The 15,575-nt window shown below is 36.7% G+C and overlaps 2 protein-coding genes across 9 annotated transcripts in view; one reads left to right on the forward strand and one right to left on the reverse strand.

The window, feature by feature from the left end:
- Positions 1 to 2,436, forward strand: dtymk (deoxythymidylate kinase (thymidylate kinase)). Its single transcript, XM_079459600.1, has 5 exons — positions 1 to 299; positions 836 to 944; positions 1,609 to 1,699; positions 1,865 to 2,062; positions 2,145 to 2,436. The coding sequence occupies exons 1-5, from the start codon at positions 170 to 172 to the stop codon at positions 2,253 to 2,255; spliced, it is 639 nt and encodes a 212-aa protein (XP_079315726.1). The 5' UTR covers positions 1 to 169; the 3' UTR covers positions 2,256 to 2,436.
- atg4b (autophagy related 4B, cysteine peptidase) overlaps positions 2,283 to 15,575 on the reverse strand; it is a 25,726-nt gene continuing 12,433 nt past the window's right edge. For 3 of the 8 annotated variants that reach the window (XM_079459599.1, XM_079459594.1, XM_079459598.1), the window contains 3 exons: positions 15,328 to 15,384; positions 15,155 to 15,245; positions 2,300 to 2,942 (listed from right to left, as the gene is read on the reverse strand). In XM_079459599.1, coding sequence (XP_079315725.1) covers positions 2,869 to 2,942; positions 15,155 to 15,245; positions 15,328 to 15,384 — 222 coding nt within the window. In that variant the 3' untranslated portion in view covers positions 2,300 to 2,868. Of the gene's footprint in view, positions 2,943 to 15,154; positions 15,246 to 15,327; positions 15,385 to 15,575 lie in introns of all 8 variants that reach the window. The other 5 variants (XM_079459596.1, XM_079459595.1, XR_013786857.1 and 2 more) reach the window with 3 other exon arrangements.

Below are 15,575 nucleotides of genomic sequence, written 5' to 3' on the forward strand. Positions count from 1 at the left end.
AACGAAGGAGCGGTTTCAGACACAGCGTGAGTGACGTGTCCACCACTGATTTTAGTGAATCGCGCTTAGTCCCTTCCCGAACGCCGTAGAAGAGGAAGTGTTTTGGGTGGTTGAAGGGAAAAACCGCGTAAATAAACACGATTTGTTTTAATTCGCGCTTCCAAGAAATATGACTTGCAGAAGAGGGGCTTTAATTGTGTTGGAAGGTGTAGACAGAGCTGGGAAAACCACACAATGTTTGAAACTCGTGCAGGCATTACAGCAGAGTGGACGAGAAGCAGAAATGATGCGATTTCCTGGTAAAAATAAATGTTATCTCATTGTTGACCAATGAATTTCAATTCCAATTATTTTCGAGTCTTTAGCGATTTCTGTGGTTTTGGATGGATGGTTTTGAAGTACTCTTATAAGAGTTTCTGGGGGAATGGAACTGGAAGTTTGCATTAATGCTGCAAATTAATGTTTCTAAAAGATGAACTAACGTTAGCCGTGTAGAACAATCTCAATCACAATATAATCACAAAAGTTTGGGGACAGACTTTTATCAAACCATTGAATACAACTTGGAGCAGTACGAACTGTTAATGCAGGTTTCTCTATTCAAAAGTAAGCTAACGTTACAGTCATTAGCTCTGAAGTCATTCCGTATTTCAGGTTTCACATACGTCAAGAACATTAGTGCTATCGGACATACGGTAACGTATAACTTTAAATTCTTGTGTAGGATTGAGCTAATCTCTCGGTCGCTGTGAGTCCACGTGTATTGTCAGGCTGCATATGACATCAAGTTTGGCAGTGTTGGTTGATTTGTAATAACAAAATGTTTTCTATACAGACAGAACCACAGTAATTGGTCAGCTCATCAGTTCATACTTGATGAAGAAAAGTAATCTGGAGGATCATACTGTTCATCTGCTCTTTTCAGCAAACCGCTGGGAAATGGTGTAGGTTATTGTTTCTGAGTATTTTTTATAAGCATGGCGACTTGCTGGTTTTTGATCCGCCGGATCAGAAATTTCCGGTGAACTGACAGTCAGCTATAGCATGTCATTCTAAACTCGCTGCTTAAAAAAGTGTTCAAAGTTATGAATTGAAATGTGCTGTTAAGGAACACTGAGACATGTAGCAGTGCCCAACTGTTCTCCCCTCATGGCGCTGAAATGTAAACATCTTTTCATCTCATTTCAGTTTAAACAACTAAATTAATGCAGAGCATTATTGTTTATCTGACTAGATTCCTAATATTGAAGATATCCCCATGCAGATGAGTGACTGTTCTCTTCCAGATGGCTTATATTAGTAAGGAATTTAAGAACGCCCTGTGTATATGGTCAATTGGACTTGATGTCACTTTATTTCAGTCATGTTTATACTTAAGAATGTATCAGTGAATCTCTTTTCCCAAATCACTTCTGTGTCCATACATAGTAATACAGTTGTATAATATTTATCCTGTTTATTTTCAATATGTAGGTCAATAATAAAGCTTTGTATTAGTAATCATTGACCATGTTGCACAGGTTAACATAGCTTTGCACTGCCTTTAGCCTTTAGAAATTTTGGATTTAAATTGTCTGATAATCTGATAGCTCCCTTTTCTCATTTCAGACCTTTGATGAAACAGAAGTTGGAACAGGGAATTAATCTAGTGGTGGACCGTTATGCATTTTCAGGAGTGGCTTTCACAAGTGCCAAGCCTGTGAGTGTTAGACATTTTATTAAAAACTTTATACACACAGAAGAACCATTTCAGAATTGTATAAATTATGTTGAGATACTTAAAACAAAAAGAACAGTAAATTGATTCAATGGACATACGTCAACAAGAGCAGATGTAGAGCCATCAGTTGTTTTATGTGTTTAGGGCTTCTCTTTGGAGTGGTGCAGGAATCCAGATGTGGGACTACCAAAGCCAGACCTGGTATTGTTTCTTCAGCTAAATCCCGGCGTGGCAGAAAACCGTGGAGAATTTGGAACTGAACGTTATGAAACAAGCTTTTTTCAAAACACAGTTCATCAAAGGTTTGAAGAGCTCAGGGAAGATAAATCAGTCAACTGGAAGGTAAGTTTTTTTATTACCATATAGTTCCGGTAATTTATCATCATTTACACAATATAACTAGTATTCTTTTTTACTTCTATAGGTAATTGATGCAGGAAGGTCCATTGAAGAGGTGCACAAAGATATTAAGCTTTTGAGTGAGAACATCATCAATTTCTCAGAGAATCAGCCGATTGGGATGCTGTGGAGTTAACTTGCTGTTTCAGAGACGTGTTTTGATAAATAAATGAAATTGTTTCTCATAGCCTTTTATTGTTTTTAATGAATTAAATAAATACTCATAAAATAACCTTGCGTACAGAGATTCTGATCATGAAAAAGTCCTGTACAATTACAAGCTGTCCTAGCATGTGTATAAATGCTCAACCTTCCTTAATTTCCATTTACAAGTTGATACAGGGCCAAACTTATGTGACTGTCAATGCTGAATAAAAACTAAGCAGTTATTCCGACCAATTCCCATAAAATGAGTTATGGCAAACCTGTGCTTAGGTTAAGGGAGTGAAAAGGCACCATATCACTTCAAAAGAAATCTATAGAGTTAAGACTTAATATAGATACACATAAATGCAAATACATATAGATGATCCTGTGATCCCTTCACTATGGCTCATTAGTGTTGACACAGAGGAGTCAGTATAGCCATTTAAGAAAGCTGTGTGTTTGACGCAGGTTAGTATGTCACCAAATGCCAAACTGGCCTTGGTCGTTAATGACATTCTGTCCTTTCTCTCACTCTCACTGCCCTCTTTCCTCTGCAGGGCTCTGTCGCAGGATTCTGAATGTCTGGCAAATATATGATTTCTTCACAGAGACAGTATTTCAAATTCTTCATCTTCAGAATCAAAGCAGCGCTCCAAACGGCCTGAATCGGAGAAATCTGTTAAGGAAAACATTTGTGTAAAACAAAAAAATTTCACATTTTTAATTTTTTTATTAATTTAAGGTTTGCAATTTATTTAGCAAACATTCATGATAAAATACAGTTCTGGAAATTGTAGCTGTATAAATTCGGTCAATTTGATATGTTTTGACTAATGACTAAATGGTTAGGTGCTGGCTGGTTTGGTCAAATACCAAATGACATATTTTCTATTAATTTACAACATTTGTTTGATCATGTATTTTTAGGGGCCAAGCACGGAAGGATGCTCATTAATTCTTTACCAATGGGAGTCTATGGCAGACTCCATATATGGCACCCCTAGTGGTGGTTCTCAATAGTCACGTGAACAACCAGCAGTTAAAAATTTGACTTTTCAAACAGCTGTAACTTTTAAACCCCTTGATCTACAGAAAATCTACTTCGTGCATCGTTACACTAATCACACTTTGTGTAACATTAAGACTCCGCCCATTACAGTAGTGGCCATCTTAAAAAATACAGTGTTGCGTTTTTTCGATACTCATTCTACAAAGTTTGATCAACTTTAGGGCCGCAACGACGTCAATGTCATCGATAACGTAGACTACAGAAATATGTCGGCGTGCGTCATATTATTAACGTTTATCTGAAGTTTATCAGCTCAAATGTTACCCGAATCTGCTGCTTCAAACAAATCATCCACCTGCACCTATAATTTGTCTGATCTTGATATCTGCACCCGATCATCAAATTACTCATTCAAATTCTTTGATTTAAGGGTGATGTAAGTGGATCATTCGTTGTTAAATAAGCTCTGTGACGTTAGAGCTCATTTGCGTGCGCTAGGCTGCTTTTAAAAAAACACTTTTATTTACAAAAAAAGTTTGGATTTGCCTACATTTTAAAATAAAATAAACACAGGCTTTATTATTGGTGCCTGTCTACCTGATGAAAATGCATTTAAAACACATTCATATTTTAGAGAATTTAGTTAATATTAGCATAATTAATGACTGATCTTATCCACCCACAATTTATCAGAATGTACTTTTTGTTATTACTTTACCTGCCCGGCCCGCGGATTAAACCGCAATCCGTGCATCACTACCATATGTGAATATTTTGAGCAGAATAAAAATAATGTTAAAGCAATACATGAGTCATACAGCTGCTGTGTGTCACATGAGCAGTGCCGCATCATCATGGAAATGTTAAAGTGATACCTTCTTAACAGTTACCTTGGAAAAGCTAGTCAAACACTGTAACTAGTCAATGGACGGAGTGCAATCACAGCATGGACATACGGATGGAGAGGGACTCAAAATGCAATCAGGAATCAACAGAGGGGGACAGTGTTGGGTAAGTTACTTCAGAAAAGTAATTAATTACATCATCAATGTTGTATTTAAAATACTTTTCTAATCACTCTGTCTGAAAAGTAGTTTAATTACTCGATAAGTAATTTAACTAATTACTTTTTATTAATTTAACATGGAATGTTAATGTTAATTTTTACACAGCTCATTTGAAGGCCTGATTCTGATTAGCCAGTCACGACATTATTTTCAGATACAGATTTTCCTCCCGGAAGGTCAGCATTCGATAAAAATTAGCTAATAAAATATTTCAAATTCACATTTTATGTCAATGTTTTTGTCACGTGGCATGTAGATGTGTACTAAGCGGGATAATGTACAAGCAGCCGGCTGTTATCGTGAAATTAGCCCCTTCAGTGTGATACAAGACCCTCCGCTTCAGGTCCTGATCACACTGTCGGGGCATATTTCTGCCATAACAACTGCCTGTACATTATCCCTTACTCAAACATGGAATAGTTTAGCCTTTAAGCTTTTTAAAACATTTTATCTTTATTAAAACAGACATAATATCTCTGAAAAATATCTGAATAAAAAATGTATAATTATTCAGAGGCATTCTGTTCATTAACTAAAGGTTATCTTAAGTTAAACTTTTTTGTCATTCATGCATGTAACTGAATAATAATATATTTTTTATTAAGAGATTTTGCAGTTACATGTATGAATGACAAAAAAGTTTAACTTAGACACATAAAATTACAAAATTTAAAGTGACGGAACAAAAGATGCATTCTGTCTAAAAGCAAATGCTCACCCAGACCTGCCTGAAACACCTCGTGTAACCACACCCCCACAAATCTACGTCAGTTCATGGTACGATTTGACTAAGACTACCCAAACGTATATGCAAGTAAGGTGGGCATACCTGTCCGTACAATAGCTTTGGAACCTGATGTTTCAAATATAGTAAGGCGTTAAATTTCCATCACACACTTGCAGTATTGGACCAATCACCAATTTTTAACCCTTAATCGTGTGTAAACATTGCTTTACATCTAAAGCCGTGTCATATGACCAGTTTAACACTACGCTTTACATTAATATTATTGTACCAGTGCAAGATGGTCTATGTGAACTTTTGCAGATTTTGACCCTGTGTGTGAAAACCTGAAAACACTTATTCTGTCACGATGGGATGATTTATCTTAAATCGCAAGATCTTTTGAGCTGTATGACATGTCGGCACTAAAGTTGGTAGGTTATTAAATTATTGTTTCAAAACAGCACAATATAGCGTTCATAAGATGTAATATAAAATTGCTTAAAAATTAAACAAAGAATTATATGTCTTGAAGGTCACTATTTCTCCTTGTCCGTGCCGATTCTATTGATGTCTCATTTGTCATTTTACAAAATTCAGTTCATAACCTATTGTAAAGCGGGGTGGGGGGAACCTTGATACTGGAGGGCCACTGTCCTGCAGTGTTTATCTCCAACCTAATCAAACACATCTACACCAGCTCATTAAAGTTTTCAGCATTGCTTGAAACTTCATGACAGGCGTGTGTTTGAGCTGGTTGGACCTAAACTCTGCAGGATCAAGGTTCCCCACCCCTGTTATAAACCGTTTTTCCGCTGCTCCTTAGACAAATTTGGTAAATGTTTTTGCGAGCTCAGCTCGTATGATCTTTGGACAGAGACTCACATAAATGGCTGAATAGTTTTATTTTTGGGCATTTTTTTAAAATACCTCTTCAAAGTTGACTGTGCCTGTGACATTGTCTCTCTCATATTTCATCATATTCTGTTTTTCATGTAGTTTCTGTTTCTGCCATTTTCTCTCTCGTTACTCTGCACCAGCAGAAGTTGCCCCTATTGCTACTTGCAGCTATATTTACTATTAAACTCTCTCACGCACACTATGAAACTCTATATCACACTTATTCTTATTCTCTCGCGCACACACTTCCAAACTCATTCACGCATGCACTATCAAACTCTCTCTTGCGCACGACCAAACTCATTAATGCATGCCCTATAAGGTTAGCTCGATACCAACATTTTGGCTTCAGTATGGTACCAGAATCTAACACTGGTACCATAGGTGATCAATAACTAGCCCCAAAATTAATTATTAGTACAAATATTAAGACGACATTAATGGCTTTACATTGTACTTTACATTGTAAGAATGTGTCATTCTTCAGTGTTGTCACATGAAAAGATATAATAAAATATTTAAAAAACAATGTGAGGGGTGTACTCACTTCTGATATATATATATATATATATATATATATATATATATATATATATATATATATATATATATATATATACATATACATATATATAGTGCCCTCCACTATTATAGGCACCCTTGGTAAATATGAGCAAAGGCGGCTGTAAAAATTAATCTGCAAACCAAAGAATATAGTTCTGATGTGCAAGAAGTTCTGTTGGGCTACACAAAATACTAAATGGCTTTTAAGGAAATTGTTAAATCAATAAATAAGTCTAATTTCCATCATTAGGGCAACGATCAAGGAGTTTTAAACTGCATTGAGACAATATAGAAACACATCCTGTTTCAAGCTCAGTAAGGAGAAGTATTTGAGTGGCCAAAGACTCTTCAAAAAGCACAGATGGAAAATTGCATTAATCATTAATCAATAATTTTGGGGTCAGAAAGCATTTAATAAAAATAAAGGAAAGCTGCACCTCCATCACCACAAGTTGTTTGGGCAAGAAATAAAACTTCTGCTCTCTTGTAAAAACAAACTCCACCATATTAATATGCCATACTGGAAATTCAATCAGGATTGGGTTCTATGGCCATATGGCATTTTGGCAGCAATAACACAAGATAGGTTTGATGCACACAGGGATAAAACATGCCCCATGTCCACAGTTAAACATGTCGCCAGATCTTTATTGTTGTGGACCTACATTTATACCAAAGGTCCTGGACATCTTGTTCAGATACATGGCATCATGTTTTATATCAAATAACAACAAATACAAATATCTAAACCTGACTTGCTCTGCTACAAATATAATGGGTCGCGGTTAGATCTTCCATCAGCACACTGGTTAAAAAAACCCATCTTAATCAACAAAACATTAATGCAAAACCAAGATCATGCCATAGCCATCCAATTTCCCTGATCTGAACACTATAGAAAATGAATGGGATGAACTAAAGATAAGCAAGCACCAACATTTGAAGGATCTTAAGATTTTCTGTATGAAGGAATGGCCATATATTATCAAACCTTGTCAGACATAAAATAAGTTTTTCATGCAAATGGAGGTTGCAAACAGTTTTGATTACCAGGGTGCCAATAATTGTGACCAGGGTGTATTGAGAATACAGATTAGTGATATTCTCCCCACTTCAAATTGGTTTACTTTAAAGCAATGTTGGAATATTGTAGATTTTTTAATAAAAGATCAAAAGGAGAAACAGTGCAGATTTATTATTACAGCCTTCTTTGCTCATATTTTCCAAGGGTGCAAATAATAGTAAACACCGTGTCTTGTGTAAACACTGCACAAGGAGGGCAAGACACAAAAGGACACAATGTGTCAATGGTCATATTTTGGACAACTGTCAAGACAGCAGTCTTCCCCATGAATGTGTAGCCTACAGCACTAGACTGAGAGACCATTTAAAGGCTTTGCAGATGTTTTGATTTAATTAGCTGATTAGAGTGTGGCACCATGTGTCTTCAATATTTAACCTTTTCACAATATTCAAATTTTCAGAGATACTGAATTTGGGATTTTCCTTAGTTGTCAGTTATAATCATCAAAATTAAAAGACATAAACATTTGAAATTTCAGTCTGTGTGTAATGAATGGATTTTATATACAAGTTTCACTTTGTGATTGGAATTAGTGAAATAAATCAACTTTTTGATGATATTCTAATTATATGACCAGCAGCTGTATATATACAGTGGGGCAAAAAAACGTATTTAGTCAGCCACCAATTGTGCAAGTTCTCCCACTTAAGATGAGAGAGGCAGAAAAATAAAAAATTTTAAGAATTTATTAGCAAATTATGGTGGAAAATAAGTATTTGGTCACCTACAAAAAAAGCAAGATTTCTCGCTCTCACAGACCTGTAACTACTTCTTTAAGAGGCTCCTCTGTCCTCCTCTCGTTACCTGTATTAATGGCACCTGTTTGAACTCGTTATCAGTATAAAAGACACCTGTCCACAACCTCAAACAGTCAGACTCCAAACTCCACTATGGCCAAGACCAAAGAGCTGTCAACGGACACCAGAAACTAAATTGTAGACCTGCACCAGGCTGGGAAGACTGAATCTGCAATAGCAGCTTGGTGTGAAGAAATCAACTGTGGGAGCAATTATTAGAAGACATACAAGACCACTGATAATCTCCCTTGATCTGGGGCTCCATGCAAGATCTCATCCCGTGGGGTCAAAATGATCGCAAGAACGGCGAGCAAAAATCCCAGAACCACACGGGGGACCTAGTGAATGACCTGCAGAGAGCTGGGACGAAAGTAACAAAGGCTATCATTAGGGATATTCATATTAATCGTTTAACCGTTGACCGATAGTAAAACCCTATTACCGATTAATATATTTAGTTAGGGCTGGGCAGAATATTCTGTTCCGCGATTTTTCAATTCCGTGTATTCCGCGGATTGTAAATAAGTAGGCGTGTTTAACTCGGCGCTCTGCAAATTGGGTGCTATTCTGAAAAAAATTAATGAATTAATCCACCCGTAACAAATGAACCTATCAAACATCCTTTTGACCTTCTTTCAGTCTGTAGTTTAGTGATCCGCTCTAGTCCGGCCACAGTGCTCGTGCAGGGATCTGCTCCAGCATAGAAAAAAAAGCTCATTCTCAACACGTATTGCAGAAGTCAGGTTGTTTTGTAAAGCTGTTAATAGCTTTAATAAAATTTGACTTCAGGCAAGCCAAGGTGAAACTAGCATTGAAATGCGCGATGCTCGCCGCGTGAGCGCTTTGATGTTATGCGCTAACATCCAGTTTTGGGAGACGCGTGAGGAGTAAACATAGAGAATAAACAAACCTAAAGACAGAGAGCAACACACGAATATTGCTCATCTAATAGAGAGTGAAAACGATAAACATCTACAGTACAGACCCCATGAACACCAGTTTGTAACACAAGTCAAATACTCTCATTGTTTGTGCATATTAAAACTTCTTTATTATACATGCTGTCTATCTTCCTACTGTATACATGATATAGATATGATATAAATAATACATCTGATTGTCAGAACTTAATTTGATATCTTCAGTACATTTTCATAACTTGCCTACATTTTAACTATGGTGAGCATTTAAATAAACTGTAAAAAACAAATTAGTTAAATCAAATCAATCTAAGAAAAATTCGGTGTAAAATATAGCATTATAATGCAAGATTTCATGAATATGTTGTTACCGTAAAATAATTGACTCATTCCGTGAAATAGATTTTTGACCATTCTGCCCACCTCTACTTTCAGTTAAACGGTTTAATATCTTTTAAAAAAAAGATTTTTTAAGAAAAAAATAGACAATGCAGATAATAAATAATAGATTTTCATGTTTTTTGCATTATAAAGAAAAGTGTGCTAATACTTGTTAATTTCTGTCAACACGTGAAAGACGTTGGCGCGTGAAGCCACACGTGCCAACAGACATTTCGCTGAGAAAGCAAAATGAAACGAACAAAAAAAAGGAATGTGTGGGAGCATTTCGACAGAAATGTGTGCATCTTTGGCAATGGCCACTACAGAAGATGAACAAGCGGTATCAGATGATGCGGCTGCGCAAGCGTGGGCATTACAGTTAACATGTGGATATGCTCCTTTTTTTTAAATAAGGACTAAATGTTTTTTGACGGAGGTAGGCCAGCTCTTTTATTTTAACAAACGAAGTTTAGTTTAGCCCTTTAGCAATCCTGTTAAATTTTGCAAAAACGCTTAAAAAAGACATACCCAAAGTAAAGTGCATACTGTTCTTGAAACATTTTGAGTATATGCATGGTTTTGGTATCTTTTGAAAGGTGAGACTCTGAAGTTTGTTTCTAAAAAGTCAGAATCACTGCAAATCTTACTGTTATTGAGTAATAGAATTTTAAAAACACTGAAAGAGGGGAAAAATATTCTGCCTACTTTTTATTTTTAAACAGTTGCCTGCATATGACTATAGTTGGGAGCTATTAGCTGGAAAACACATTGGGATCACAGCATGAAGCCTTACCAAGCTAATTAGATTACAATACCTTAGAAAATGTGTGTTTCTCACATGTTTATCCTAGTTTATGTGTAGGTGGCCTTCTAGAATGACCACTTGGAGACTCCAAATGGCCCTTTGCCATTAACAGCATTTTATGTGTCATTCTTGAATGCTTTAATGTACATTCATAATTCTGGGCTCTAATGAAAGGTTACACTTAGAGCTACTCTATTCCTTAGCAATTATTGACAGTGAATTTGGATGACACATAGTAACTGAAACTATACTTTGTGCAAATAAAGAGACTATAGACTAAGTGCTAGTGTAATAAAATAAGTTTTAATATTAGAACAAACAAACTCTAAATAAATGTATAAAACCCAAACTATTTACAAATGTTATAATTACATTACAGGTTATTGGCAACATGCCACTCGTTATAACAAACCCTTTACCTTTTGCGATATGCTTGTATATCAGGAAGGCATTTACAATGGCAATGTCTAAGAAGTGATTAAAAAAAGGTCTTATACCACTTCTGGGTTTTGTGGATCACTTTTTATTATAATAGCTGATTAGGGCTCTCTTCTTCTGAAATGTCTTCCTCCGACAAATCACTCTCACGCCTGGTACATTGTTCAACAACTTCTTCAAGAGAGAAGTGTGTTTTACTCACTCTTTTCGCCATTTTTTCCAAATGTAAAACTCTTTTACACGCTTTCCTAGCAGCTTTTGCGCACGGTCACGAATCCCTATTAGAATTTACGCACAGCCGCACACGTGTTTGCGCACGGACCTATCTACTTACGGTTGAATGTTTCCCGTGAAGCTGCGTATTAATCTTTTCGGAATTCTATTGGCTATCAGATACGCCCATCATTAGCAAACTTTGACGCGACAGGATCGATCTATTGTCAATCAAGTACAGGACGGTCCCATTCTTGATCCTGGGCGCTCCTTGGCTATTGCTGCCTGTTGTCACCTCTTAGATGCACCTATTCGCTCAAATGAGATGTCAATCAAAAGGGCAGAGTTCAGTGGCCATGTTGACATAAAAAATCTGCAATGTTTACAAGTGAAGAGACGCTACACCACAAAATGCGTCAGAGATTTGATAGCTCTGTCGGCTTCTTGGCATTATACTACCATGTTCCTTGGATGTTTATTGACATATATGTGTTGGATTTACTGGACCCTTTAGAGTATACCTATACCGTTTTTGTAGGAATGTTATGGATCAGTGGACTGCCGGGAGGCTTTATAGGAGAGTTTCTTCAGTTTTGTTGCTGCTTATTTGGTTGTTGGTTGTCTGACAACGACTCTGATTGCATTGGCTGTGTTGATTGTATATTAAAATGGTTTACATCGTTCGAATCACAAGAATCTCAGCTTTTTAAAGATATGTGATATGTTTAGGTTTTGTTTTTCTAAGTTGTTGTATTTCCCGATCTTATCAACCAAAACACGCAGTGTACCACCGACGGCACAGCCGATTGATAACAGGTTAGAAAGAATTCACGTTGTTTCCGTTGTCCTCTGAATTTGTTAACTGTTTAATTTGTGATTTTTTTTTTCAGTTTAGGCTTATTTAGAGTTTTTTTATTTTCGAAATTTTTAAATTATATTCTTCATTTATATTGTGAATAATATTATGTTTTTGGTTATCAAGGTTCTCTTGTGATCGTTGTTGATCCATTTTGTACGCTACTGTTTGCACTTTCATAATAAACCCATACAAATATTTTTTACTGGGTCACAGACAATCGGCAACTGTATTTTTCTTCAACGTCCGATTTATATAAAAATCTCAGTTAACGATTAATGTTCGGTTAACGAGCGTCGGTTGTCCGTTAAGAAAATTATCCGAAAATGAACATCCCTAGCTACCATCAGTAACACACTACACCGCCAGGGACTCAAATCCTGCAGTGCCAGACGTGTCCCCCTGCTTAAGCCAGTACATGTCCGGGCCCGTCTGAAGTTATCTAGAGAGCATTTGGATGATCCAGAAGAGGATTGGGATAATGTCATGTGGTCAGATGAAAGCAAAATATAACTTTCTGGTAAAAACTTAGCATTCTTTCTCCTCCAAACACGACAAGTTGAGTTGCATTCAAAGAACATCATACCTACTATGAAGCATGGGGGTGGAAGAATCATGCTTTGGGGCTGTTTTTCTGCAAAGGTATCAGGATGACTGATCCGTGTAAAGGAAAGAATGAATGGGGCCATGTATCTTGAGATTGAGTAAAAACCTCCTTCCATAAGCAAGGGTCATTGAAGATGAATCGTGGCTGGGTCATTCAGCATGACAATGATCCCAAACACCGCCCAGGCAACGAAGGAGTGGCTTCGTAAGAAGCATTTCAAGGTCCTTGAGTGGCCTAGACAGTCTCCAGATCTCAACCCCGTTGAAAATCTGTGTTTCCCAACGACAGCCCCAAAACATCACTGCTCTAGAGGAGATATGCATGGAGGAATGAGCCAAACTACCACCAACAGTGTGTAAAAACCTTGTAGAGACTTACAGAAGATGTTTGACATCTGTCATTGCCAACAAAGGGTATATAACAAAGTATTGAGATGAACTTCTCAAATCTCAAGGTTGGACTACTGCAATGCTCTCCTTGCTGGTCTTCCTGCAAAGGCTATCAAACCACTTCAGCTGGTTCAAACCGCAGCAGCACCAACTGTCTTCCAACAGCCCAAAAGGGCTCATGTGAGACCCCTTTTTATCTCTCCACTGGCTACCGGTTGAAGCCCGGATTAGATTCAAGTCACTGATGTTTGCATACAGGACTATCACTGGATCTGCGCCAGCATACTTTCACACCCTACTACATTCCAACACCCCAAAGAGAACCCTGCGTTCAGCAAACAAACGGCGCCTTGTAATGCCTTCTCATGACGGCACTAAATCCCTTTCCCACTCATTCTCCTTCACAACTACTTCCTTGTGGAACATTCTTCCTAATGCGGTCCGGTCAACCACAGCTCAAAAAGAATACTTGACAGACAAATGAAAAAAAAAGTACACTAACCCTCTTCTCTCAACTTAGCTTATTGCTCCCCGAACTCTTTATAAATCTCTTTGGATAAAAGCGTCTGCTAAATGACTAAATGTAACTTTTGTTATTAATACTTATTAATTGAATACTTATTTTCCACCATAATTTGCAAATAAATGCTTTAAAAATCAAGTGTGATTTTCTGGATTTCTTTTTTGTTTTTTTTTCTCATAGTTGAAGTGTACCTATGGTGAAAATGACAGGCCTCTATCATCTTTTTAAGTGGGAGAACTTGCACAATTGGTGGCTGACTAAATAGCTTTTTTATAAATATATAAAAATAAATGTATAGCATTATCATTTTTTTGTATGCAAAAATAGACATTTGATATTTTATAGTGTTACATTAACAATACACTCAAGCAAAATGAAAGGGCTTGTGTTCATTTGTTGCCATGATTTTAGTGTGTATTAATGACACATTTCATCATTTTCACAATGTAAATATAACTTTAAAAAAGAAAAACACTTGCTCTTGTTAAGTTTTATTTAAAGTGCTGCAAATCTGTCATAAAATTAACCTATGCAACTCGTATATTAAAAGGGTACAATGTATAATATATTACAATATATACAAACCGAACTGGCAAGGTTGGTATTAAATGTATAAAAATCTTGCGTTGCAGTCCTGTGTTCGAGTGCTGATTCCTTAGTACATGCAGGTAGTCTAATGTTATCGGTATCTAGTTATAATGCAAGGCACTTTCCCAAAGCGAGTTGAGTAAGTTAGTGATTGCACCTATTTCAAAACGCACAACAAAAAGAATAGCATTCTCAGCTGCCATAGTTGCAACTCTTGCGTCATCAGACTACCATTTACATTTTTCCTGCTATGATAGTTAGTCAATGGTGCCCTAGAACTATTTGCTTTCCTAAAATAATCAAACTATCAAATTTTGTGTTCAACAGAACAATAAAATGATACAGTAATTGTTCCTACTATGGTAGTCAATGATGTCCCAGAAATATCAATTGAAAAAAATCTAATATTTGTGTTCATCAGAATAAAGATATTCAAACAAATTTGGAACAACTTGAGGGTGAGTAAATGAAGATTAATTTTTTGGGGTGTGTTGAGAATTCCTTTAAAGTCCAAGTAAAGTGACATTATAATATGTGTTCTGAGTTTGTTACACAACAGAAACGTCATGGTTACGGATGTAATGGCAGAGAGCCTGACGCGACGGGACCGGGGAGAGGCACCCCTAGCACCCCCCTCGGGAATAAGGTGTGTGTATCCTCAACTTGACGACTTTAACGCTGTAAAGTGCACTGCAAATAGAAACCAGCTCTTCAAACAGAGCTTGAACACAAATAAGCACAGGACCATTTAAAAGCAGCTTCGTATCAGCTGAGGTAAGTCGAAATAGTCTTGACTACTGGATCCACTATCCGCCTGCGTGTATTATTTCCCGTGTAAATACTCAGCTGAACAAAATATAAAACACTGGCCTGGTGGTTCTTGGATATTTTACTGCAAAATTATTACAAACTGTACGTTTAACAAAATTTAAATAAAGACTAGAAAAATGCCCATCCCTACCGTATACAATATACATATGAATGTGCGTACAATGGATACCACATATAATATATTATGATTACCTGGAGTGAGATTTAGAACATCAGAAGTGATGAGATGAGATGGCTGACTGTCCACTAATTCAAACATAGGAAGACCTCTACAGTTTGAAACCTGCATAGGCAAAAAAAGAACAGTAAATAGGGGTACAACTAAAAACAAAGGCTAATTAAAAACAAGCAAAAAAAGTAATGACCTTACGAATCTGTGCACACCATTCATCAAAATCATCCTCGGTTTGACAGAAGAAGCCCTAAGGGACAAAGTGTAGTATAAATGATACTGCAAAATTAACTTCACACTTGAAAGTCTTAATGCCCCACTGAAATCAAAATCAAAGTTTTTCTAAAAATGAGTTAGCCTTAAGGAATATAATATAATGCTCCTGATATGTTCCTAAGCGTTGACAAAGTTTGCATTTGGAAGATATAACCATAGCGCCCT

The sequence above is a fragment of the Barbatula barbatula genome (assembly GCF_947034865.1).
Source record: "Barbatula barbatula genome assembly, chromosome: 7".
Classification (NCBI taxonomy): Eukaryota; Metazoa; Chordata; class Actinopteri; order Cypriniformes; family Nemacheilidae; genus Barbatula; species Barbatula barbatula.

Coding starts and splice junctions, on each gene's coding strand:
- dtymk (XM_079459600.1), top strand. CDS start 170: ATGACTTGCAGAAGAGGGGCTTTAATTGTGTTGGAAGGTGTAGACAGA. Junction 300..835: donor AGAAATGATGCGATTTCCTG/GTAAAAATAAAT, acceptor TTTTCTATACAG/ACAGAACCACAGTAATTGGT. Junction 1,700..1,864: donor CTTTCACAAGTGCCAAGCCT/GTGAGTGTTAGA, acceptor TTATGTGTTTAG/GGCTTCTCTTTGGAGTGGTG.